Genomic DNA, 26,619 nt, shown 5'->3' on the forward strand with positions numbered 1-26,619 from the left:
TAAAATTCAGGTGCTCCAGCCTCAACTCAATGATCTGAGGGCTCCACACCCACTGGTCTTCCCACAGATGACCCTAGTGGGGCCTATTGGACCATCCCATGTCCCCTTTCCATGACAGAACTCAGTACCAGTTCATTGATGGACAAATGTCCTTTCCAAATCAGATGGGGAATCTTCATAGCATCTGCTATGTTTCCAGATTTACAAATAACAGATCATAACATTCAATTACATTTACATACTTATCAGAGGTCTTTGAAATTCAAATATACCTATTAAAATCCAAGGACCCTTTCTGAGAGTGCGTTTGCTATTTTCAAAGTCTTTCAGAGGATAATAACTAAGCTTAGAATGACAACACGTTTCTAAAAGCAAAATGGTTCCAAATAAAGATAGGAGCTTTTTTCAGTAAAAACCACATCCTGATTAGAATTTATGTTTGTAGGTGCACTCTTCCATTGCTTACAATGGAAGATGATACCGTAGAATAAATGGATTTATCAGACAAGAAAACCAAGGCCCAGAAAGTCAAAGAACATGACAACAGAGCTTGAGCTCATCGTTTGAATACAGGTTGTCTAGTGTTCTGAATTTATTTCCTAGAAGTTGAGTCATCTCCAAGATGTGCATTTTGAATGCATCCAGAACAGTTTTTTTTAATGCATACAAGGCTCTCAATAAACATGTTGAACAAATGTTTGCATTTATAGTCAAGAATGCCATGTCTTTGGTCAGTTGAAAGGATAAGTTTATATCACAAGATTTAATTGATACAAGGCAGAACAAGATGATTACCCACCACAATTAGCATTTCACATCAACTGTTTATTAAGCATTTAAACACATGACAGGGGACAATTTAGGACCACAGGTATAATCTGCAGTTATGATCATAGACTGCCCTGGAAAATATTTCATTAAGCCCCTTCTGCCACCACTGATAGCTGAACATGAAAACTGAACATGAAAACTTTTGATTTTTAATGAAGAAAAACCACAGCCAAATAACAATTGAAAACTGTAATCACTGAGATAAACTTTTCACATAGCAAATATTTCTTCACTGATGAGACACCAAAAAGATATAATGACGAGTGTCTGGTTAACTTTGGAGCAGACAGGGGAGACCACATATAGACTCAGTATCAAGAGGATGATATTTATTTTCTTCTTATTCCAGTTTTCACACATACGTTCTTCCAACTTTTGATGTCTACAAGAAAAAACATACCGTGAGCACATGACTGCATTAAGAAAATAAAGAACAAAAATGTACCTTCTATTTCTCCAGTGAAGGGGGGGCAATTGTAAACATAAAATAGTTTGAATTGAAAGAAAGGAACTTTTATTATCAAACTGACTTCTCTCTAACGACAAATTTATCAACATCAACTAGAATCTCTAATTTTCTACCCTCTGTAAAATAGAAATAGCCCCTACTTTCTCTCGGAACTATGATCACCTAAAAATGATATGATAACTTCAAGCAATTACATGTAAATCCAAGGTGTAAAGATTTTCATTATTCCAATTAATCTGGTCAAAAACAATTTACATGCATTATGATTTACTATGGTGTACTATATATATATTTAAGAAAATTGCTTAGTTTTACCCTTTGAATCTACAGCAAATATAATGACCCCACAGGAATTAAGGTTTCTATCAGAAATATGCCTATAAGCCACAGTCTTCCCATATGTTGTTTTCTAGAGCTATAGTTTCCCTGTATATCATTTTGGGCCTATGAGAATAAGATCCTGACATGATAGATACTTGTTAGATATATGCAAATATAAGACTTCAGAAATGATAATTGGTAGTGTTTGCTTGATGGGTTGTTTGTTCTGTGTACACTAACATATGCTTAGAGCAATAGAATATTTTCAAAATATGAGTTTCTCCCTGATACCTTCCAGAGATGTTGGACATATGATCAAGTTGTTCTGGGGAGGGAGGTCTCTTAATGTAGGAGTGGAGGAAGGCCCCTACTGTACCAGGAAAAGGATCTTGTGTTACTGAGCATATTTCCACAGAGAAGGTGGTTTCTTTGGCCTCACCTTACTGAAATTGTTCATCCCTAGCCTGCTAGCTCATGTAATATGATACAACTTTAAACTCTTGGATTTTTTAAAGCAGTATATTTCAGCAATTCTCAAAATTAGGTGAAAGAAAAATAAAGTTGCATGCAATCAGTTATATAAATCACACTATATACCCGAGTTCTGCATCTCCTAGGGGTCAATGGAGAAATGAAGAGGAAGAGAGACAAGGACAAGCAGAAATTAAGGGGTCTACTCCCCTTCTCCCAAATGGGACAAAAAGAAAAATGACAGACACAGAAAAAAGTAGAAAATCCCAATTGAATAACATTCTTGGTTATTCTTGGGGGTATGGGTGTTGCTGTTGAGTGTGTTCTTGTCTCCTGGGAGGTTTTTTTTTTTTTTTTTTTTTTAATTAGTACACTGAAAGCATATATAATAGTGGAATTCATTATGCTATATTTATACACGTACATAACATAATTTGGTCAATTTCATTCTCCAGTACCTTCCTTTTCTGAATGATACTCTTAAAACAATCTAATGCAGTCTTTTAATATTGTTTTAACTCCCACACATATAATTTTAAATAGTCTTCCTGTTGCCAGTGCTTTATTTGCTTAAAACATTGTCCTTATGAGTAACCTGTGTGCTCTTTGCAGGGTTTAACTGATGTAGCTAAATCCCTCAGCATTACCAAGAAGCCCAGTGGTCTAAATAGGCTCTTTCTCTAAACCATCAAGACTTTGGTCCTCCCTGACAGTAAATTATCCACTCACATGAAATTCCTGTTTTATTGTTTTCATTTATCTAAAGCTTGCCAGTTTAATATATAAGATCATTATGATAGCAAGTTACCTGAATAAACTGGGGAAATCTGAGGGGAAAGAATGATAGAAACCGATGTTCTCATCTAAAATAAATACCTGAAATAATCTGTAGAGAATCATTACATATAGCATTCTTTCCACCTCTCTGGACCGAGCGGGAGGAAATTCGGTCACAGCAGCACTGAGTGGCAGAGCGGAAACTGAACGGGGATTCCCGACTCTGACCCTGACTCCAGGGGGACAGGACGTTCCTGGCACGGGCTGCTCACCTGCAACCGGCTCCACTTTCACTCCTTCTCTACTCTCAGCACGTCTCCCGCCAGCTCTTTGATGTGCTCCCAGGCGAACTGCACGTGGGCAGATTCCACCGTGCGAGCGCAGACAGCAAAACGCAGCACGATCTTGTCTCGGAGGTGACACGGAACCAAGTGTATTTTTTTGGCACTGTTTATTCTTTGCAGAAGAGCTTCGTTCAGTTGGTTGGAACCCTGGAGGGAGGGATTCAAAGGGGAAAACTGTGTTCGCTCCTCTGAGGTTTCAAAAATTCAACTCATCATGTAACACAAAGTCCGGAGAGACGATGATACCGGGGGGAAAAAGAGTGACCTTCTCCTCCACCTGTCATTTACAGTGTTTAAAAATTCAACGAAATGACAGTAACACAGGCTAAAAGACCATCTCCTCTCCTCACAAAAACATTTCTCCATGTTCTGATGTACTGTCAAAAGATGACCCTCCTATGGTCCAAGTTTGTTTAAGGAAAAATGATCCCTACGTCATCTACAAATGAATGAGTTTAAACAACGTGATGGAGGATTCTGAGTGGGAATCTAAATTCTCACTGAAACACGGAGAGAGTCAACAACAGAGAAAATGCAGCACAATAGCCAAACTGTTGTTCAAATCTGGGAAGGATGTCCATGAACCACAGGATCAACGGATCACTGGTAGCCCCCACACAGGCCCTTGGGAAGACAGTCAACCAACCTGGAGCCTGGAGCCTGGGCCAGGGAACACAGCTCCTGCTGACTGATCAGGGCTCAGAGGTCTGTATCAAACAGTACATGGGAAGTCAGTGCTTCCCCTGCTCACCCATGGTGCACCCAGCCAGCCAGTCTTATGGCTCTTCTTTGCCCTTTCCTCTGCCTGTCTAGTTTTCACATAGTGGCTCCCCCTCCTCTAAGTGGGAAATAGAAAGGACTGGATGTAGGGCACTGCATCTTTGTCATATGACCCTTTTAGACTTGGGCTGTTTCTTCTGGCCCTGTCTTCAAAGCCAGAGGAAAAGGAAGAGAATGAGGGAGAAGGGAAGTACCCAGCCCACTTGGCAGTCCACACCAGTACTGGAAAATGGTCTTGGCCTTGGACGAATCCACCATGACTCTGGCTGTGGGCTAGAATGTGACTGCCTTCAGTGCCCAACTGCACAGTAAGGGGGCCACGAGCAATAGAGACACTGTTGCCTTGTATACCAGGTGGACAAATGGTCCTATTCAAGAAAGAAAGGAGGGAGGAAGGAAAGAAAGAAATTGGTACCAAGGGAATGGAATTTTATCAAAAGGACTAAGCATAAATCTGAGATTTATATAGTGCAGAAAGTGAAGGCAAATTATTTAGGGAAAAAATGCCTGCAATTTCCAAATGAATTGGACTAGATATGTGAAAGCAAAGGCAAGAAAGCAAACAGGAAAGATGCTTGGAGATGAAACAAAGACAAAAATAGGCTGAATGACACAGAGGAAGAGACTGACCAGGGTAAGGATGGTGGGAAAGAGAATCAGTTACACAATCACAACAGCACATGCTTCTGCTTAAATAAAGAGGGATAATGTAAGTTGAGGTAGTGAATGATGTGGAGGACTTGAAACTTACCAGAGGGGAACAGGATGAGGAGAAAATAATGAGGATGCAGTAGTTACAGAGGCAGAAAAATGAACCATAACGTTTAACTAACGTACTTCCTCAAGAAGAAACCAGATTCATGGGATGGAAGCAGCAAAGTTTCACAAAAGAATATGCTTGTTAGCTGAAAACTGCCCTGGGTTTCCTGCATGTACGGGCCACACACACTATAGTTCATGTGAGGAGAAAGGACAGAGAGTAAGGCACTGATAGGCTTGGCATAATTCATAAATTATGCCACTAGAAAATCTTAAATTTAACAAAATTATACTAGCTGAAAGAAGCCAGTCACAAAAGTCAACATATATTAAAAAGTCCATTTATATAAAAGTCTGGAATAGATAAATGTCTAGAGACAAATCAGATTAGTGACTGTAAGTTGGAGAATTGGGGATGAGTGCTCATGGGTGAGAGTTTTGTTTTGCAGGGTGAAAATGCTCTAAAATTAATGATGACTGGACAGCCCTGGGAATACACTAAAAATCACACAAGTGGACAACTTAAATGGACAAAGTGCATTACATCTCAATAAATCATTAAAAATTAAAATAAAAATTTCCTACAAGAATCCTGGCAATAAAAGCAATGCAACCACTTGGGGGCAGACAAGTCTGAATACAATGCCAGTCCCTAACTTTGATGGAAGTGCCACATCATGTCATCCACATAACCATGTTCTGGACACCACCACCCAAGGCTTCTTTCTTGTCATAAGGCCCCTCTAGTCCTGCTGCTTCCAGACGTTTCCCTGCCTGAATCTCATCCTCACTGCAAAGCTCCAAGAGTCTGGTGAGGGCAAGGAGACAGTACATGGAGGGGCAGTGCCACATTTTGAATAACAGCACCATGACAGTGACACAACCCAGCCTGCTCCTGTTCCTGATTACTGTCTTTGATTGGAAACAGGAGGCCTTATGGAAAGAACTCAAACTGATTCAGAAATTATCAGCCAGTAAAACATAGTAGCATGTTCCTCCCAGTTACTTGGGGAGGATTTCAAATTCCAGGCCAACTGGGAAACACAGCAAGACCCAAAGGGGAAGGGGGTTGGGGTTGTAGCTCAGTGACAGAGTACTTGTCTAGTATGTGTGAGGCTCTGGGTTGGATTCCCAGCACTGAAAAAACAACAAAATCCTCTCATCCTATTAAAAGCAATCTCTGTAGATGTCAGAGCATTAGTTATTAGTTCTCATCTGGCTTCATTTACATCCCAGAGATTAGTCGGGGGGGGGGGTGCAGTACACCATAGGTCCTTTTGAGAAATATCATGAATCTCAACAAAGATGACTTGCGTCTTGACTCCCTGGGCCAAATTCCTTCACCTAGTGAATGCATAACACAGACCGTGGAACACACAGCCTGAAATACCTCACCCTCCTGCATGGGATCTTGTTGAGGTGCAGAGTCAGAGTGCTGGGTTGGGGAAATTTACTATTCTAACCAGCTCCCAGATGGTGCCCACGCTACAGGTCCACAGAAGAGCCAGGTTTAATAAAGCCACAGATAGGCCCTACAGAGAATTTGGTGATAGAGATGTGGGATGGAGTCTTTGGGATGGAAAAGACAGGGAGAATTCTAGGAGTAAGGAACAAGAAGTCTCCAAGGATGTCTCAAAGAAAGTTGAACAGCAATGGTCCATGCAGGACAGTCTATGCAGGGCCTCACAGGAAACCAGCTTTCCTCAGGCCTGTGGGCTGAAGATCACAGTTTTTGTTCCGTGTTCCTGGGAAACTGATGAAAGCATCTGAGCATGGAGGTCAGAATGGGATTTTCCCATCTGTCACATTCAAAGAAAATGAAGAGGACTGCAATAGGCATAAACAAACCTTTAGTCGGAAGCAGACCAGCCCCAGAGTGACTTCTGCACAGATTTCAAAGCGGGAGTCCTGGCGCACCAAAGACTCAAACTTATGAGCCAGGTGGATGTGCTTGAGAGAGAAAGGGGAAAAGCTGCTTGAGTTTCTCATCATCACTGAATTCAAAACTTAAGCATCTAGAAAACCCGATTAAGCGACACATCTATAATTCATTTACATGCTCTCTGCAATTTTCTTCAAGTGTTTGTGCTGTCCCCTCACCAGCTGTTCCCACCTAGTCAGAGAAGAAACTTATTTGTTACTCTGAAGAAAGGCTTAATGGTCTCAGAAAAATACCATCATTTTCTTCTGTTCATGGGACTATTTCTATACCCTTGCCCCTGAAAAAAATTCATCTTTTATAATTTTAGAGCAAAAATTGCAAAGAGGTACTGGAACACTGTAGAAGATATAAAGCTAACATTCATCCACCACGTCATCCTCCTAACGATGAATACTGGATTACACCAGGTCTCCAGTTCAGCAAACAGGCTCACAGAGGGTTAACAACATGCCTGAGGTCCTATGGCCGGGCCTTCTGAGCTGGGATTCAAATGCAGTTGCCTAATATGGGACTTTCAGTTCTGTGGTTGGTGTGGCTCTTGTTTCACGGTGTTTGCCTCTGAGAGGTGGAACCCACACACACACACACCCCTTCACATTCAAGAGCTGCCTTCCTCTCATTGAATACATCAACCTTATTTAACTTCTAAATGTTAAGAATTCAAAAGTTGGTTCAAATTATCAGGGATCCATGGAGAACAAGCTCTTCCCAGCTAGTAGTTCTCGCCTTTTCAGAACCCTGAGCCTCCAGTACGCATACGGTCACGTGGCAGATGCTCCAGAGGAGCTCTGCGCAAGTTCTGGACCAAAGCTTGTTGGGAAATAAGCAATCCCTAGTATGACCACCAGAGGGCGAGAAAGACTTTGGACTCAGGTATCCCTAGAGCAGACTCTCTGCCTAGGGAGCAGGCTTCCTCCAGCCCATTCCCACATTCCTGCTAAGGCAGGACTGGGCATCATTTGGAAAAGAGGTGTGATGTGTTGCTAACATGAGGCAGCACAATCACAGCTCGTTGTCCTTGAGCTTACAGATGAAATCATTGTGGAGAGATAAACCACTCATTTTTCAAGCCTTTCTCCAAATAATTTAAATTCATTCTCCTGACACTCTTCTCAATTAAGGACAGGAGATATGTTATTCATAAATTCACACACATGTTCCTTTTCTATTTTTTTTTTTTTTTTTGCCCCAGATAGACTTTCATTGTGCTTGACAACTCCATAAATTTTCTTAGAATGAATTTGAGGCAAACAGGTACTGGTTTGTGGTTTGTGTCTTGTGATAGGCATCTAGCAAATGCTTGAAAATAAATGCATTTCTGCATCCCCATCACAGGGAGGACCCTGATATATCCAGCCCCTGCCCTTAGCAGCATAGCTGGTGATGCTGCAGCACCAGGACTTACAGTTAAACACTGTCATGATCATTGGGTTGGAAATCACAGGCATGCCTGTTCCGGTGAAGTCTGGGGACCTTAAGGATGAGGCCCTGGCTTAGAAAGTATAAGAAGAAGGAAGGACCCAGCTTGAAGTCAGCAGACCTTCTGCATTTGGCAAACTGGGTGGATCTTGGGCAAGGTTCATATTCAAGCCTCGGTTCCCCCAAGTGCAGAACAAAAAAGATAAAGTGGTGGGATTTGATGTAGATCAGTGGTTCTCAAACTTCAATATGCACATTATAGTGACTGTGACTAGAATGCTTGTTAAAGCAGGTTGCTGGGATCTGTCTCTTGCTGGCACTGCAGGTCAGGAGCTGTGTTTGAGAATGATTGGACTAAATGATATCTATTCCACATCAACTCTAAAATTCTCCTATTTTGGCAATTTTCTGAAGAAAAACACATTTGTTCTCACTCCTGCTATTTTGCTCAGTGAACCTCACTGTGGCAAAAGTACAACTTACATTATGTTTTTACTTTGACCATTGTTACCGTTTAGATGTGAGGTGTCCCCCAAAAGCTGATGTGTGAGACAATGCAAGAAGGTTTGGAGAAGAAATGATTGGGTTATGACAGCCTTAACCCAATCAGTGAATTAACAACATTCATTAATTCAATCAACCCAATGGGATTAATTGAGTGGTAACTGAGGGCAGGTGGGGTGTAGCTGGAGGAGGTGGGGTCTTGGGGAGGTGACTTGTCTATGGACTGATCCCTCTGAAACTGTGAGCCTTTAAATAAACTTTTCCTCCTCTACAGTTGTTCCGGTTGGGTCTTTTAGCCACCAGCAAAAAGATTGACTAAAACAACCATCTTACTGAAGCTGATAAAGTGTAACCCTAATAGAAGTGTCTTAGGAGATCTATGATTGTGCATTTGACAACCCAAAGTACAGTGTGCTTCCTTTACCATATACAGCCACGATCTGTGTAGTAACATTTTAGGCAACAGTGGGCCATATGTACCATGGTGGTCCCAATGTACTGTATCTTCCAACAAGTTCATAGTCATCCTAGTTTGTGTAAGTACATTCTATGATGTTGGCACAATGACAAAACCACCTAAGGATGCATTTCTCACAACCTATCTCCACTGCTAAGTGATGTATGCCTGTATTTACTTACTAAGACATCTGAATTCATTTCTAAGTTCCCTAAGTCCTCTGTAGTATTACTGAGATAAAGAATGAAGACGGTACCTTGCGGATGTAAGCCTGCAGTCCTTTGACTCCATACATTCTAAAGACAAACCACATTTTCAAAGAGCGGAATCTTCGACCCAGAGGGATCTGCCAGTGCTGAAATAAAATATCATATGAGGCATCAGTGAGGAACGTAGAAAGAACTGGCTTCCTTTTCAACCCTCTGGTTGGCTTATTTCTCTTAGAGGCAGCTAGTTCCTGTGGCCACCCCACTCTGGCTTCCCATTTCCCATCCTGGGGGTATGAGCGGGACCACAAAGCGAGACTGTCTTTGCAAAGCTCCTCTGAGGGAGATGGCAGCAAACAAGGTTTGTGGACTTGGGAGGCACTGATGATTATTGTTTTTACTTGACAAATGTTCACTGAGTTCACACCTGTTCTGGGAAAGGTGTTCCACAGTGAGCAAACAGGAAAGATGTGACCCTGTTCCTAGGACGCTTACCCCCAATGGAAGCAAGCAAAATCTTACACTGGTGTCTCTGTCTACAGTGATGGAGCGAGCTAAAACCGTTTTTGTCTACCAAATGTTTCCCATGATGTCCTGGCACTGTTTTCTAGATCAACACTGGTTCCCTTCTTGTCTCAATGACCGCAGAGTAGTGACCCCCAAGACCTCTCTACCAAAAGACACGGCACATGTGCATGTGTTGGTCCTTAAAGAAGTGTTCCTTCTGCTTTCCCTGGAATTTCCAGACTTTGTTGGCTGACTACACTTTGCATCCTGCGTGACTCTCCAATGCTTGGAAATGCAACAAAGCGAGTTGGAAAAGGACAGGGAAGAGAGGGATGGGCCATTTGTGAGGACAGTCTGGTAGCATGTCATGGCTTTCTTTTAAATAGTAATAGTCTATTCGAGCTTAGCAAGAAGATGCTGAGGGCAAATCTCTTGCTTCCTCTGTGCTCCCTGATCCTCTTCCCTGAGGAAAGAGAGAGGGTACAATGTGTTGTGATAAAGTGCAGAAGGACACCCAGAGTCACTGGGGTTGCCTGCCACCTGGGGCTGCAGAGGAGCTCAGCCTAAGCCCAGCACTGCTCCTGAGTGGAAGGGCACAGGTGGGTTTTAAATACAGTCACCCTCCATCCACTGGGGATATGTTCCAAGACCCCTAGTGGAGGTGTGAAACCACAGCCCTACATATACTGTTTTTTCCTATACATGCACATCTGTGATAGTTTAATTTATAAATTAGGCTCAAAGAGAGATAAACACAATGACTAAGAATAAAATAGAACAATTGTAAGGATATACTGTAATGAAAGTTATTTGAAACTTATGAATTGTTATTTCTGGAATTTTCTACTTAGCAGTTTCAGATTGCTCTTTATCATGAGTAACTGAAACCACAGAAAGTGAAACCGTGGTTAAGGGGGAATGACTATAGCGTGTGTAGAAAGAATAAAGAGCAGCTACGTCCAAACCACAGAAGAAGCAGCACTTGCATCTGTGGGAGCTTCTCAAGTTGCAAAGAGAAACATGGACCCAATAGCTAGGCTCAGAGGCAATTAACGTGGTTTCCTCATAATTTTATGCTGGACACTGTGATAAGTGTACTCACACTTCATCACATTTTATCTTTCTTAACAGTGCTGTGAAAGAGGGGTTCATATCTTCCCTTTGTGGAATGAAAAGCAGGCATGGAGGGTGCCATGTCTAATGGCACCAACCTAGAATGTGGCAGAACTGGAATCACACCTGCATACGCACAGCTGTTTGTGATTTAGCAATTTGTTTGCAAGCTGTTGGGAGGTTCAGGAAGAATTAGGCTAACTTACCTTTTTGGAAAATCTAAAAGAGAAACCTCTTAACACACAACCAACTAACAGCCAGAAGCAATGGCTCTCTGCCATTGTTCAGCATGGAGGTGGTGTTCCAAAACCATTCCTTGCCAAGTCAACTTCCTGACTATCGAAATGTGATTTAAGTCTAACATTTGGAAGAAAAACCAGGCAAACGTAATTTTTATGACACGAGTGAAAATGTACACAGTTTTTTTGTGTGCTCATTCAAATGTGACTCCCAAACGCCTGCTGGTGCCTCTTTGGAAACTGATGCAGGCCTAGGTTAGATGCCTACCACTCCTTCTCACCCACATTAGACCAGAATGTAACTCATCATGAGGGCTGTGATTTCTTGTGTACCCAGCCTCACCTCCTGCTAGAATGTAGGTTCTAAAGGAACAGGGACTCTGTCTACTTTGCTATTTTATTTCCAGTCCTAAGCCCAGCACCTGGTCTGACTCAGAGCAGCCCATCCTATCTTAGGGAATGTGGTTGACTTACATACTCAAGCAGACAGCAAGAAAACCCTCCTACCTTTTCACACAGGTCATCCGAAATGACTTTGTATATGGAAGTCAATTTGCATTTACTTTTAGGGAGTGCTAGGGATGGAACCCAGGGCCTTGTGCACACTGGGCAAGTACTCTACCACTGAGCTATACTTCCAGTGCTACTGTTTGAGCCTCTAGACTTTACTGATCTATATTTCTTGGAACATTCTTCCTCTAGTATCAAAAATTTAAAAATTTGTACACTGACCCATTCTGGATAAGCTACCAACATATACCAGAAGGTGCAGTTTCCTCGTCCAAACAGCTTGGGAACAGCTCAGTGGGGTGAGCTGGTGACCCAGGTCCTAAGTTCTTCCTTTTAACTGGGTTCTGAAATTTCTTTAACTTTTCTGAATCTTTGTTTTCTCATCTGTGAAATGGGCATAATGATGCCCACTTTGCTCACAATCATGTCAATTTTGGGCAAATGATGCTGTCTTTACCTCTTTCAGTCTGAAGTTCATAACCAGAAATAATGCAAAATGCCTTTGCCAAACCTTGTGTACTGAACGGCCACCTCTCGGGCCTAAGTCTCTGTCCTCATGCACTCTTTCAGTAGTGGGTCCACAGACCTGCTACAGCCTGTTCATTTCTGTCATCCCTCACTTCCCTGACTAGCCCAATGGGCAACATTCTGTCCAGGGAGTGCTCTCCTTTGCCTGGAGGCTGAGATGGTCTTTAGTTTGGGTTTCTAATCTCTGAATGAAATAGTGATACCATTCATGTCCACCTCTCTCTGTCATGCCCATATTTGCACACACCCTGACCTTTCTCCCTGACAGACAGCAGGGTGGTTCCAGGCAAACTTCACCAAAACTCTGTCCTAGGAGGATCCATGATGGCTTGGGAAGGCTTCCTAGTCCCCTGCACTTCCAGCTTGCAGCTGCCATAGGAGAGGGGAAGGACAAGCTATGCCTTGGAGGAGCAGCCCCTGCTAGCTTATGAGCTGGCAACATGCAGGACCTGAGAGCTCAGCCACATAACCTCTGTCAGGACAGCACAGCCCTTGCCTAGATTACATCTTGTGCCTACCACAAAAGAACAGGGCACAGGTGTCCTCTTGAGGTGACACACAAAAAAAACTGAGTATAAGTCAGGAGGGGGGAGGCAGTCAATGCTGTGACCCCACCTCTTTCCCCTGAGAGTCCCCAGCTCCTGTTCTTGTCTCCCAGCACTACTTATCATTTCAAATTCCTTTCCAGAGTAAGTCTAGGACAACCTGGTATTTTCAAATTGTACTTCATGAAGCACTTGCGGCAAATAAAAAGAAGAGAGAAGCAAAGCAATTTAAGGCGAGGCTTTGAGATAGCTGTCCCTCTGTCTGAGCACCTTTGCTGGTCTCTCTGCATTCTCCCACTCCTCAGGATGCCATCTCAGGAACACAGGGCAACACAAAAAGGAGGGGCTGTCCTGCCTCAGGAGAAAGAAACTTCCTTCCAAAGAAATAAGTGTGCAGAAGTTCCTTCCCCATGCCTCAGGGGGCATTCAGAGCCATTTCTTCCTAATCTGGGAACCCTGAATAGTGTGCTCAGCAGAGCTGCCCATGGGCCTGACAGAGCCCACCTGATTGGTCAGTTAGGACCCAATTAGAAGGTACTTCTCAGTGGAATCCTGCTCAGAAGGGTGAGGGACAGCAGCAGTCCCAGCCACGGAAGACCCCTGTACTCCAGTCACATTTTGGATTATATTGGACCTAGTTTGGTGAGACAAATCACCCACTTACCCTGTAGTCAGTGATAAGCCCTGGAGAAAAGAGAAAGAAAAAGAAAAAGAAACATTGGACAAATATGTTAACATACAATAATCATTTTCATCTTCAAGGTAGATTTCTTGTGTCAAAATAGTCTTTTGAGGCAGACATAAAACAGCCCCAGGGCTGACAGGGTTTGGAGTTCCTTGTGGCACATCTCAAGGTAACAGATTCCAGGGGAGTCCTCTGAGAGTGCCATGTCCAGGATGCACATTGGAAATGCTGAATTATTAATGAAGCACCATTAGTTTTGCTTTCTGTAGTTGCATAAGAAAGCAAAGCTGAGATTTCACTTAATGCCCAGTAGTAAGTTACATTCAGAGCATGTAAATCATTCATCATCCATTCATTCATGCATGGGAAGGTGAATTACTGATTCCATGAGTGATAAGAATAATAAAGAAAAAATGGAACCTGCTGGGAGTATTCATCTTGGTATTCACAGATCTAGTTCAGCATTTGATGTGAAGCAGATGCTCCATGAATATATATCTATCAAGTCAGTTTCCTCATTCTGGATTCAGTGGCTCCACATTGGTTATGAAAAATGGCTGCTTTGAACTTTAGTCTTCCCTCGTGCCTAAAGTGATACATCCCAGGACCACATGGGAAAAGGAGCCTGGGTGAGGACTCACAGATGAGTTTCTATAAGTGACCTTGTCAATGGATCAGGTAAGAGTTATAAAGATATGCAGCCGTTCTGCTGCACAGCTTGGTAGAGGAGACACATGCTGTGTAAATCTACTCCACAAACATAGGCCAGGCAAAGCATATGATAGGCATCCCCCACTTCCTGGACAATGTCAACTGCAGAATGGCTGTAGCAGACCTTCACCATGTTCAGCCAGGACAAACAACCTAACAGAACCCACCATCCACTACAAAGGAATGTCCATGCTATTTTTACAAGAAATCTGAAGTCATTCCCTGATTGCATCTGGCTCTGTGGAAAGACCAGGTATTTTCTCAGCTAGGATAAGAATGACAGTGTTGGAGAAAAATGTAGGACTGTGAGTATCAGTCCCTTATTTAATGTGTGACCCTGATATGAAATCCCACAGTCACAAGGACTGTCTCAACTCCTGTCCAGTACTCTCATTCCTTCATACCCTGTGGCCTCTCATTAGTAAGAGTTGTTAAATAAATATAACATCAATAGCAGAGTCATCAGAAGGAACCTGACAGTGATTCACAGAGGTCACCATATTTGGCATGTTAGGTACTCAGAAAACTTGTTAAATAACCAGATGGCTGTAATGAATGAAAATGAATGTGTTACCATTACCCTGTCTTGGGAGTTTATATAACTATACTATCTGATATACTATCTGATATGGTAGCTAATGGTCACATGTGGCTATTTAAACTTAAGTTTTTTAAAACTTAAGGAAATTTAAATAGTTTTTTAGTGTGATGGACCACATTTCAAGGTTTCACCTGCCACCTGTGTCTGACATTGGACAGTGCAAAATTACAGAATGTTTCCTTTACTGTAGAAAATTTTAGTGGACAGTGCAACTAGAAGTTTCAAAGAGAAGAATTCAGACACAGTAGTTACTGTAGCCAAACACCATTGGTGAAAGATGGAATTGGCTTCTCAGTGAATCTGCTTTCTTCTTTAAGGTCTCCTTGAAGAACTGGCTCAACTCTGGAGCTTCCTTATACAATCATTTACTGTAAACAATAATGAATTCATCTAAATCATTAATTTCCCTTCACAATGATCTTACTTACACTGTCTTAGGAGCTTAATATTTCTTAATATGCCTTATGGGCCTACTAAGTCTTTTATTATTTATTTTTATTGGTTCTTTTTAGCTATACATGACAAGAGAATTTATTTTGACATAATTATAAAAGTGTGTAATATAATTTGTTTTAATTCAGTCCTCACTACTTCCCCTTCCCCTTCCTTCCTCCCTTCCCTCTACTCTGCTGATCTTTCTGCTATTTACTTAAAGTTATTTTTTGTTAAATTAGTGTCTTGTGGGTGTACATGATGGTGAGATTAAAACTGCATAAGATATACGTGGTGTGAGCAGCTTATAAATTTTAAATGATGCATTGATGAAACAGTAAAACTAAACAATGTACAAAAGAAGAGTAGTGAAAAATACAATATATTGACAATGTTGGCATTTGAGTGGTTGGATTGTGAAATCGTCTGGCTTAGCATCGACTGTTTTCTGTTTTCCAAATATAGATCTTTAATAATGAAGACTATATCTGAAAAGTCTGTGTAACAGGAGAGACCACTTTTCCCTCTCACCAGCATTCTGACAGAATTTTCTGTTACAAAGAAAAATCTCATGTATTTTGACTCTAGCTCAGTGTCTTCCACTAAGCATCTGTAGACAGTTGGCTTGGTATCCAAGGGAGATTGGTTCCAGGATCTCTTGTGGGTGCCAAAAATCTAAGGATGCTCAAATTTCTTACATAAAATGGCACAATACTTGCATATGACCTACACACATCACCTTGTATACTTTAAATCATCTCTAGATTACTTACACTATCTAACACAATATAAATGCTATGTTAATAGTTAGACTGTATTGCATGGGGAATAATGACAAGAAAAACATCTATATGTGTTTGGTACAGATGCAATTGTGTTTCTTTTTGAGTATTTTTGATTCACAGTTGGTTGGATTAGTGGAGCGAGACCTATGGCTATGGAAGGCTAACTCTTTTGGCCCAAGTGAACTGAGACCGTATGTGTGAAGAGCAGCCTTAGCATAAGGGTTGGTCACCATCATGGTAACACCTGCTGCTGGGTATGCTCCATCTACTCAGGCACTGTTGGAGCTGTGAGCAGGATGGCAGGGCTCTCGCTTGCAGATCTGGTGTTCTGGTGGTCAGGATGAACAAGAGACAAGTAAACCAGGGAGCAAGACGACTGCAGCAAGAGACAAGATCCAGGAAGAGCACAGGATGGCCTGAGGCTGCTGAGATGAGGGGCCTGCAGGCATGGGAAGCCCAGGAAGACCTCATCAAGTATGACACATTCATCTTGAGGACTCTCAGGAGAGTGCCCAGGCAGGGATCAGTTGAAGGTGTGGTGTACAGAGCAGGGACAGGCCTCCAGAGCCTCGTAGACAGCCAGAGTGTGTTTTTCCACAGAGCTTTGCCATGGAAGGCAGACCAGGCAAGATGTGACCCTCTTTTCCTAAGGCAAAGGTCTTAGTTTGCTGCCATTCTGACTAATGGACTAATGGTGCCTCTATCCAGGAACCAAAGTTACATCCTTCAATTTATTTTCTCTCCCACAAATTGATGTGGTGGGATCGAGTGGTCTGTCAGATTTCTTCTCTCACTCATATTTTATGGTTCTTTGGATCCATTATTACCCAAGAAAGCTTGAAGATAATAGAAGTTCCCCAAGATGTGATCTGTCATTCACTCACTAATTCACACCTTGTGCTACATCAGGCCCCAAGATAGCCCTGACACAGGCACCATGCTTGCTGCAGGGAGAGATTTAGAAAGGAATAAGAAAAATGATCTGCCATCAGGAGGTGCTATGTCTCAGGAAAAGATAAATATGCAACTGCCCTCATAGGTAGATTAATATTAGCATACAAATGTGCTGGAGGGAGTTGGCTTAGGTTGCTCTTACACATTTTACTTGACCAGGATCTTAAATGATCCCTAAAAAAATTAAACGAAAAGATGTATTCTTTTAATGTGGTGCAACAATGGTTGGCTCCTTCTGAAAGTACCCAGATGAATAGAAGTGGTGATAACAAGCAACCTTATTCCTGACCTCAAAAGAATGTTTTCATGGTAGTACATCATTAAATGTGACGATATTTATGTATATTACATTTCTTTAATTGGGGAAAGTATGATATTATTCCTCCTTGAGTAAGGATGAATAAAAGTGTTTCAACAGTTAATATAATAAATGAATAGCAAATTTATATTTTTTGAAAAGATGTATTCTTTTAGAAATCCTTAAAATATCAACAGGTAGGTAACACAGGCACTAGGAAGGGCATTTCTGGCTGAAATGAAGTTACAGGGAAAGGGAAATAACAGTTCTGAGTGGTTGAAGACAATTGAGAAGAGGTATTGAAGGAGACTAGATGGGAATAGGAGGGGCACGAGCCTTGGTATACACGGGTCTGTACCAGGCAGACTCAGGATGCATGGTTATGGGAGGATGGACAAGAGCCACGGCCAGCCAAGACCCAGGAATCCTGTCTCTGCGTGATGGAGAGACAACTGGAATGCGGAGAAGACTGAAAGTGACTAGTGGTGAGTGGAGCCTCCTTGCTGTCAGGAGTCCATGACAGGTACCCTGCATTTAGGGATTACACAGACTTGCCTGGAGGTGGGTCTCTGTGCTGCATGTGTGAACCTTGACATTTAAAGATAATATTTCTAATGACTCTGTTTTTGAGAGCATAGAGAAAATTGAGAGCATTTGCAAATAATTGCAGTATCCAGATATAAGTACTGTTAACATTTCGAAATTTTCCACCCCATGCACTTTGGTGTTGCTGAGGTCATTCTTCTAATTATCCGATTTTACCTTTGAATGAAGCTAGCTTTCAGGGAAATCTGGATTTCCAACCCCTAGGCACCCCCTCAGAGTCCTGCTGTACTAACTCATGATTTGTCATTTGACTGTGACCTATAAACAGGATAGTAATTGTATAGAACATGCTGTTTTATGTTTTGTAGGAATTCTGCTGCCTGGTAGAAAAGTTTTTTATGAGAACACATGGAGGCATCTCTCTGTTTCAGGGAAAGCTCTGTCCTCACCCTAAATCACTGCTATGGTCTCACAGGAATAGTAATTTCCCAAGGTCTATGTGTAAAGCCTTCGTCCTCAGGGTAGCGCTGTAAGGGGGTGTTGTGGGCCTTTAAGAGGTGGAGACTTAAGGGAGGCCCTTAGGTGGGTGTGACCTCAATGGGAATTATGGCAATCTGCCAGTCCTCTCTCTCTGCTTTCTGGCTTCCGATGTGGGCACTAACTATGTCATGTACTCCCACCACAATGTGCTTCCCTTCTCTGAGGTCCAAAATGATGAGGCCATCCGATCTTGGACTTGAACCTCCAGAACTGTGAACTAAACAAACCTTTTCTCTTTTTAAGTGAATTGCCTCAGATGTTTTGTTTTAGTAACACAAAGCTGACAACAGCCACCATGATGTGAATACTTCATTGTTTCCCTCTCTGCCCTGGTCTCTGGGGAAACCTACTGCCAAAATGGAGAGCACTCCAGCAGCTGTGCATTCCCTGCTGTGACCTCCAGGAGCAATCTCTGTTCACCCTGTGTGGCTTGAAAACTGCCCGCTCATCCTCTTCCTCACTGGATTGTGTGCACACTGGGTCTTTGTCACCACTTCTGTCACCAGTGTTTGGCACAGACAGCGGGTCGATCATCAAACAAGTGGCATGCACATTGGTACTGAACCTGCCCATGGCTTTGTCACATTTTTTCTTTACTCTCCTCCCCTGCTGAATCTTCTTCATTTACTTTCTTCCCCCCTCTTAGTATTGGTGGGTGAAAATTCATTTTTTGGAAAGACATTAAAGCAATCATTTTGTAAGGGTATTTCCTCATTTGTGGGAAGTATCTGTACCTACCTGAAGTCCCCTGGCTTCACCACTGGCTAGATACCGCTTCTGCCCCAGTCCTGAGCAGTGCTGGCTCCATGGATGGGGTAAAGACTCTTAGGATACTCCAGCACAAGAAAGAGCTATGAGGGGCAAGTACAGGTACACACAGCACCCAACCACTCCAGGGATCTCCCTAGACTTTAACAGCCATCCCCATGGCTTGTAGGTCCTTCAAATGCAGCTCTGATGAAAACAAATATGGGAACAGACTACAAGAGCAAGCACCCCACTTACCTGAATCCTGATGGCTGTGCTTCAAGTAAACAGGATCCAGTTTGAAGGCTCCTGTTAAGTCTGTTCTCTTTTTCACCCTGGTTTGAGGAAAAAAAAAAAATGATAGGGCTCAGGATGCAGGACCTTGGATTGGTCCACACTGTCTGCTTTCCCCTTTTGGTTCTGCTCAGGCACCTGCCTCCAGAGCCCTGTCTGGACACACTGCTGCATCCATGGCCTCCTCTCTCCCCAGTTCCCTGGCCTCACTCCAGCACAGCATGCATAGCTTCCAGCACTAGAGAGAGGAGGGGAGAGAAAGAAAATAAATAGTAGGTTTTGTTCCTGGTTCCTGGCACACAGCTCCTAAAATCCTTTGAATCTCCACATTGATAAGAGTTTGGTAGTGAGATGACTGGCGGCTGGGGATCTTAGATAGTCTCAGATGGGGACTTCTTGCCAGAAAGTCCATGGCATAACTGACTCAGGTTGGAACTTTCAGTCCACTCTTCAGTCTCTGGGGAAGGAAGATGGGCTGCAGACTGAGTTGGTCAGCGATTTAATCAGTCATGGCTAAGTAAGGAAAGCTCCATGAAAAACTCTCAAACATCAGAGGTTTGAGAGTTTCTGGGTTGACTGGCATTTTGAGGTGCTATCTTTCCATAGAAGATGTAGAAGCTCCAAACCCGGCCCTCTTCCCCGCCTGGCTCTACACCTTGCCCTGCGCATTTCTTCATTACCTGTTCATTTGTAACCTTTATAATAAATCAACATAACTAGAATACTTTCTTGAGTTCTGAGTTGTTCTAGCAAATTATCCAACTTGGAGTGAGGGACTTTGAGAACACCCAGCATCAAAACTATGTTGGACAGAAGTGTGCTAATTTAGGGATCTGGTTCTTGAGACTGGTATCTGAAATTGAGGCTCTCTTATGGGACTGAATTCTTAAACCTGTTGGATCTGTTGCAGACAAAATAGGATTGATTTCTAGAACACCCAGCTGATGTCTTCAGAGTTGGAGAACTGGTATCAGGAACAAAAAAAGGATCCTAGTTGTATTTACTCCTCAGTGGCTCCTGGGCCCAGAATTGCACTTGGCCTCTGTTGGTGTCAGTGACCGCACACTGGATGAATGATGAGAGATGCCCAGTGCTGTGCACGTGGACGTCCACCTGTCTGCTCTGTGGAGCACTTGAGCAATCACCACTCTGGAAAACTTGGGCCCAACTCTCACTGGGACTGGGATCTGAAGGACAATTATGCTAATTGCTGCTCCACTTCATTTGGCGGTGGGGACGACATCTCAAAGCCATTTTGTGGTAAATAAAGTATCCTAGGCACAAACTGGAGAAGAAACGTCAATCCTGATCGTAGTTTTGGGCTTGAAAACAAATACAGTGTGAGAGTCCCTGAGAGAGACAATCCAGTGAGCATGAAATAGGATGCCCAGATGAGACTTACCAGTGAGGAGATAGGAGAGAAAGAAGTTAGATTTGCTTATGGAAGATAATTGAGGCTTTGTTTCTGTAAAGGGTTAAAAGACAGACCTTGTCGGTGGGCAATCATAAGCTGTCTAGTGTGTTTTCTCTCTTTGGCCTATGGAACACAATCTGTTTTACCAAATGTTATGTGTGTACACATGGGCATTTTACTATATTATGAGCCTTTATAGGAGCCCCTGGAGGGTTTTCTTTGGGTCTCTCTGTATTAGGGGAAGCTCTGAGCCCAACCTTAAAGAACAGGGATAGAGAGAAAAAGGGATACAAATATCTACAGCCATCAGTAGAATTCCTTCTCTTCTCCATGAAGACCAGAATTCTCTTCCTAATGACTCCAAGAATGATCCTTGAACTCATTATTTTTTAATTGAAAAATATTATGCAGGCTTAAAATAATACAATAGGCAGGAAGAACAATCTCTCCATCCCTTGATTATGAAATAAAACTTGACTTTTAAGTAAAAGAAATTCTTCCTGTTGTTTCCTCCCCTCAGCTCCTTCCTCTCTGGGGTCCATGACAGAGGCCACAAGCTTGAATTTGGGTTTACCATGCCCACATTATTTTACAAAATCTTCTGAACAAATCCCTAAGTAATCTATAGTATTGTTTTGTTTCTAAATATACTGTGACAACTTAAGGTGATTATATATGAATGTCATCCTTCTCTGTATTTTTCTACAACTTTCTTTTTCTCATAAAAATACTTTGAGTTTCACACTCATTCATACAAGTCACTTGCAATCATTCACTTCTTTTTCCCCCTTCCCTACTGGGGAACCAAACCCAGGGTCTCTCTTACTCTCCTATCTCCTATGCGAGGTAAGTTCTCTATCACTGAGCCTTGATTTTTTTTTTTTTTTTTTTTTTTTTTTTGGTGGGGTGGGGTTGTGGTGGGGTTATTAAATTGCTCAGGCTGGTTTCAAACTTGTGATCCTTCTGCTTCATCTTTCCAAGTAGCTGAGATGACAGGTGTGTACCACCACACCTGCAGGTTCCTTCCCTCTTACTACCTAATTGGATTTCATTGTACAAACATATTCCAGTTCATTCATTCTCCTGTTGTTTCCCATTTGTTAGTAGACAAGGTATGCTGCTGTGAGCATTTCCAGCACATCTTCACTGCATTTATAGGTTCTTCATCTCTTCATGGAAATGGCACAGGGTATTCTTAAGTTTGTAGGATTACACTGGACAAATAGCACCAAATTAGTTTCTACAATTGTTGTGCATGTACAAGTTCCTCTGGTGCCATATCCTGACAAATATATCATTTGGAAAGACTTTATTTCCAAAAATCCATAGTGTTTCATGGTGCTTAATTTGCATTGCTGATAATTCATGAGGTTGTTCAACTTTACATTCTTCACTAAGAAGCCATATCTAGAGTTTCATCTTTGGTGAGGAAATTTTTGTTTGTATTTTTGTGTAATTGCTTGTCTCTGTCATAATGGACTATAACTATTAGGAATACTAATTTGCATACTTGTGGGCCTGCTCCAGATTCTCTTGTGGTCTGATCTCCATGTCACTCCTATCTTGTACAAGATCAGCTCAATCAATGTTGCTTTATATGCTTTGACACTTGGTGAGGCAAAATTTCCACCATATTTTTTTCCCAATTTTCTTGACTATTCTTGGCCCATATAAATATTATGGCAGTTGGTATATTTATAAAAATAAATATTAAGATTTACTATCCATGCATATAACTTATCACCCTATTCTGTTAGAACTTCTTTGATGAATTCCAAAAATCATAGCATTTTTGTCATAAAAATCTGAATAGATTTTCAAGTATTTATTCATAATAACCTCATATATTTTCTTACTAATATGAAGAGAATTTTTAAATTACGTGTGCTTTTAATTGTAGATACAAAAAATGCAATCTTAAAAAAGTTATTTTACATAGAAATTTTTCTGTGTTCTCTTATTGATAACAAAGCCTTGAAGATTCTCTTTATTTCAGTCATTTTCAACAATAATGAGAGTTTTGTATCTTCCATTCCTTATACTTTCACTTCTTTATCTTTTCTTACTATGCAGGTTAGGAAAGCACAATGTTGAACAGAAATGATGAGTATGGGATCTTTTTTTCCCTCTAATTTTAAGAGTACTTCTAATGTTTCACCATTAAGAATAGGTTTACTATAGTTCTTTAGTAAATATTTTATCAGTTTAACTTCTCTTCCTGCTTTTTTTTTTTTTTTTCTTTTTCAGTGCTGGGTGTCGAACCCAAGGCCTTGTGCTTGCAAGGCAAGCACTCTACCAACTGAGCTATCTCCCCAGCCCCCTCTACCTGCTTTACTGAGACTTTTTGTCTTGCCTGGGTGTTGAATTTTATCTAATGATTTTTGTGTGCCTAATGTGTTGATAACTTTGTTTCTCCTTCAGCATTAACAGGGTGAATGACATTTTCAAACTTAATATTAAACCACCCTGGCATATCTGGAATAAACACAATCTGGTCATGCAATACTATTTTTTAATCACTGTTTATTGCTGACATTTGACTTTGAATTTTAACTTTTAAGTTGGTGAGTTTGTTCCATAGTTTTTCTTTATCAGTTTCTCACCTGGTTTTAGAATCAATGAAAAATCCCCTCCATGACATAGTGACACTTGCTGTTCTCTGTGAATCACATTTGAGATTGGACTGAAACCTCCTCTGACAGTTGATTAGAATACTTCTGGTTAAAAGAATATGGATATTTCTGTATGAACATTTTATTGGAACTTTGTAAGATTACTTGTGTTTTTGTTATTCTTGAGTCAGTTTTGATAAAAGTATTTTTTGTAATTATGTGTACTTATGGGTAATTATTGGCAAGATGTTATTCATAAGTACTCCCTCATAATTTTTGGAAATCTCTGAAGTATCTATAAGTAAGTATGTACAGTTACATACTATAGGGAAGACCTTTTTATTTTCTACAGCAGTTTATCAGGGACTTCTCCTTTTATTTTAATTATTTTGTGGTCCTGGGGATTGAACCCAGGACCTTGCACAGCTAGGCCACTAAGCTCCCTCCCCAGTCCTCTTTGTATTTTGATCAGTGTTTCCAGAGATCATTTATTTAATTGGGCAGGTCAGGGACCAATATTTGGCTTTGTTGACCCTCTCTACTGTGTCAATTTCATAACCTCTGTTAATCTTAACTGTTTTCCTCCATTTACTGTTTGAAGGTTTAATTCTGCTGCTGTCTCTTGGCTTCATTGTATACTGAGCTCATGATTTTCTGACTTTTTTCTTTTCTAGTTAAATCTAACCTCTAATTTCTACAGGCAGTTGCATGACACAAGTTTTATTTCATCTTTATTTTAGCTTGGTTCTTGGTACTTCAATTTCCCATATTTTATTCATTGACCCATTTCTAATGGGTCTATAATGGTCTCCTCTTCAATATTTAGGTAGCGACTTTGAGTTTGAGTTTCCTTGTAGCATGTAACAAATACCATAAAGAGAATAAATTTTACTTCAATAAATAAATATGTGTGTTCATATATCCCCACACAGAAAAATTGCTTTTATGGCATCAGAGTCATCTCACACTGCATGGGCCTTTCTCTGTCACCAGATTGTTGAGGACTGAGGTGATGGCCTTTGTTTTGGGTCAGAAGTATAGCCTCTTAAGTTTTCTTGTAGTGCTAGGCATGCATCTGTAATCCCAGAAGTTCAGGAGACTTGAGATAGGAGGATTGCAAGTTCAAGGTCAGCCTCTGCAATTTAGCAAAGCCCTAAGCAATTTAGTGAGACCCATTCTCAAAATAAAAGGGCTGGGGACATAACTCAGTGATAAAGTGCCTTGGGGTTCAATCCCTAATATCCCCCCCAAAAGTCTACAACAGTAAGCACAGCAATCAGAAAGATATATAGAAAACTTTCCACTAATGGTTCTAAAACAAGTTCTAGAATCAAGCCCTACCATGACTGAAATGATTTAAACTGTTTCAAAGTAACTGAGGAGGAAGAGAGGAGGAGGAGGAATCTCCTATGTAATAGAAGTGTACAAACACTATAAAACAATTTGTGATAAAATTTAATTTGGGGAATCAGACCTTTTAAAAACTTACAGATAATATATATCTTGGGGGTATGTGGAAGTTGAGCCTGTCTTTGAAAAAATATTTGATACTAAAGGGATATTAAGCTCTGAGCAGAGCAGTTCACATTTACATATAAAAGATTCAAAATATCAAATGAACAGTAAAACGCTTATGAACAGAGTAATGAATTCATTAGGAAATGTATTTACTGTGCTTGTAATGATTGCCAATTTTAGAAACTTCAATTATCTTGTCCATTTCAATATTTAAAGAAGAGGAGCAAAGTGTTTATGTTAAATTATGGACTAACCATTGGTAAAATTTCATTAAACAAAAGAATGACATTTTTTATTTTTTAAAGGAAACAAAAAAGCCAATGAAAGTGATAAAAAGTCCATTTATATGTGAGTTTGCTGTATTAGTGAAATCTTTAAAAAAATTTGTAGAAAAAAATTCACAATTTAGGATTGTTGGCTCTGAATCCTGATTCTTACAAGCATCCTTACTCACTACGGCAACAATCTCTTAGACTAGCAAGATATTTATTTTTTATTCCATGTATACCCAGGACACTAAAAGAGACCTCTGAATAAATTCTCAGACTTCATTCTCCCCAGTCCCTGTTGCCACCTTGCAAAACACCATCTGCCTTTATACCCTCTACAGACAGGCGGTGGAGACCAGCCTGGACTGAGCACGCTCAGCAGATCTAACTTCTTAGCTGGGTAGATGAAGAGAAGGGGATGCTCTACATCTTTTGCCATTATTAGGCTGTACCTCCTGGGCTAAAACTGAGGGCTATTTTCAGAATTCAGATAGAAAACAAAATCAATAACAGCTTGACTAAAAGTGTAAATAGAAGGGGAGCCTGGTTTTGGTTCATTCACATAAAACAACCCTCATTCTTCAATTTCATTTGTATCCATAAAGAATGGTCAAAACATCATTTGTGTTTGTAAAATGAGAATCCCTTTGCAGGCATGTACTTAAAGTTTGCCTGCCTTGAGATACAGAATTCTATCTTTCTAAAAATTAGATTATAAAAATTTTTTTCACCCCTGTTGCCATTAAGCATTGCATTTGTGACTCCAGCTCTAAAAGGGGTAACCACATGCCCTTTGAGAATGGATTAAACATTTTTTTTTTTCTTTTTTGAGAAGCCCAGGTTAGTCTCAAACTCCTGGACTCAAGTGATCCTCTGACCTCAGACACCACCCTCAACCCTGTAGTTGCGACTACAAGTATCATTTTCAGTTGATTAAACATGTTGAATTCCAGTTTCCTCATCTATAAAGTAGGAGTAATAATTGCTGCCCCAGAAAGCTGCTGAGAGGATTAGAGGAGCTGATGAACCGGAAAGGGAAGTGCTATATAAATAGCAGGTACTGTTCAGAATGCACTGTTACTGCAATAAATGTCAGAATCAGGTTCCCTTCCTGGAGGGTTTAGGTGCATCACTTTGCCAGTTACAGGAAGGACCTGGAGGAGAGCAGGGGAATTCTCTCCAGGAAGCCAGAGAACTTAGGCTTATATTCTGTTTCTTTGTAGAATTCTGATGCTGTGATTTAATGTGGCTTAGCACTTCTTCAAAACAGAAGTATTTTGTGAGTAACTGTTACTCTTTCAAGCCTTACACTCACATATACAGGGAAAGGTTTACACCTTGATTGTGGCAGGCCAATCGGACTGTGCCAAATTGGAAAACAGGTGCCCTCCCAGGGCTACTCAGCTCCAGATCACTGTGACTATGAAAATGACACTTTAAAGAGCTCTCTTTATTTACAGGGCTATTAAAAAGTTGTATGCTTATTTTTAA

The 26,619-nt window shown here is 41.1% G+C and overlaps 1 protein-coding gene across 3 annotated transcripts in view; it reads right to left on the reverse strand.

Annotated features, from left to right (window-relative positions):
• Nucleotides 1-586: 586 nt before the first annotated feature.
• DDC (dopa decarboxylase) overlaps nt 587-26,619 on the reverse strand; it is a 106,726-nt gene continuing 80,693 nt past the window's right edge. The window contains exons 12-17 of one of the 3 annotated variants that reach the window (XM_079150336.1): nt 19,280-19,356; nt 13,387-13,406; nt 9,331-9,429; nt 6,601-6,702; nt 3,142-3,360; nt 587-1,213 (exon numbers count right to left, since the gene is read on the reverse strand). In XM_079150336.1, coding sequence (XP_079006462.1) covers nt 3,160-3,360; nt 6,601-6,702; nt 9,331-9,429; nt 13,387-13,406; nt 19,280-19,356 — 499 coding nt within the window. In that variant the 3' untranslated portion in view covers nt 587-1,213; nt 3,142-3,159. The remainder of the gene's footprint in view (nt 1,214-3,141; nt 3,361-6,600; nt 6,703-9,330; nt 9,430-13,386; nt 13,407-19,279; nt 19,357-26,619) is intronic. The other 2 variants (XM_079150335.1, XM_079150337.1) reach the window with 2 other exon arrangements.

This window comes from Sciurus vulgaris (genome assembly GCF_902686455.1).
Source record: "Sciurus vulgaris genome assembly, chromosome: 8".
In the NCBI taxonomy this organism is placed as follows: domain Eukaryota; kingdom Metazoa; phylum Chordata; class Mammalia; order Rodentia; family Sciuridae; genus Sciurus; species Sciurus vulgaris.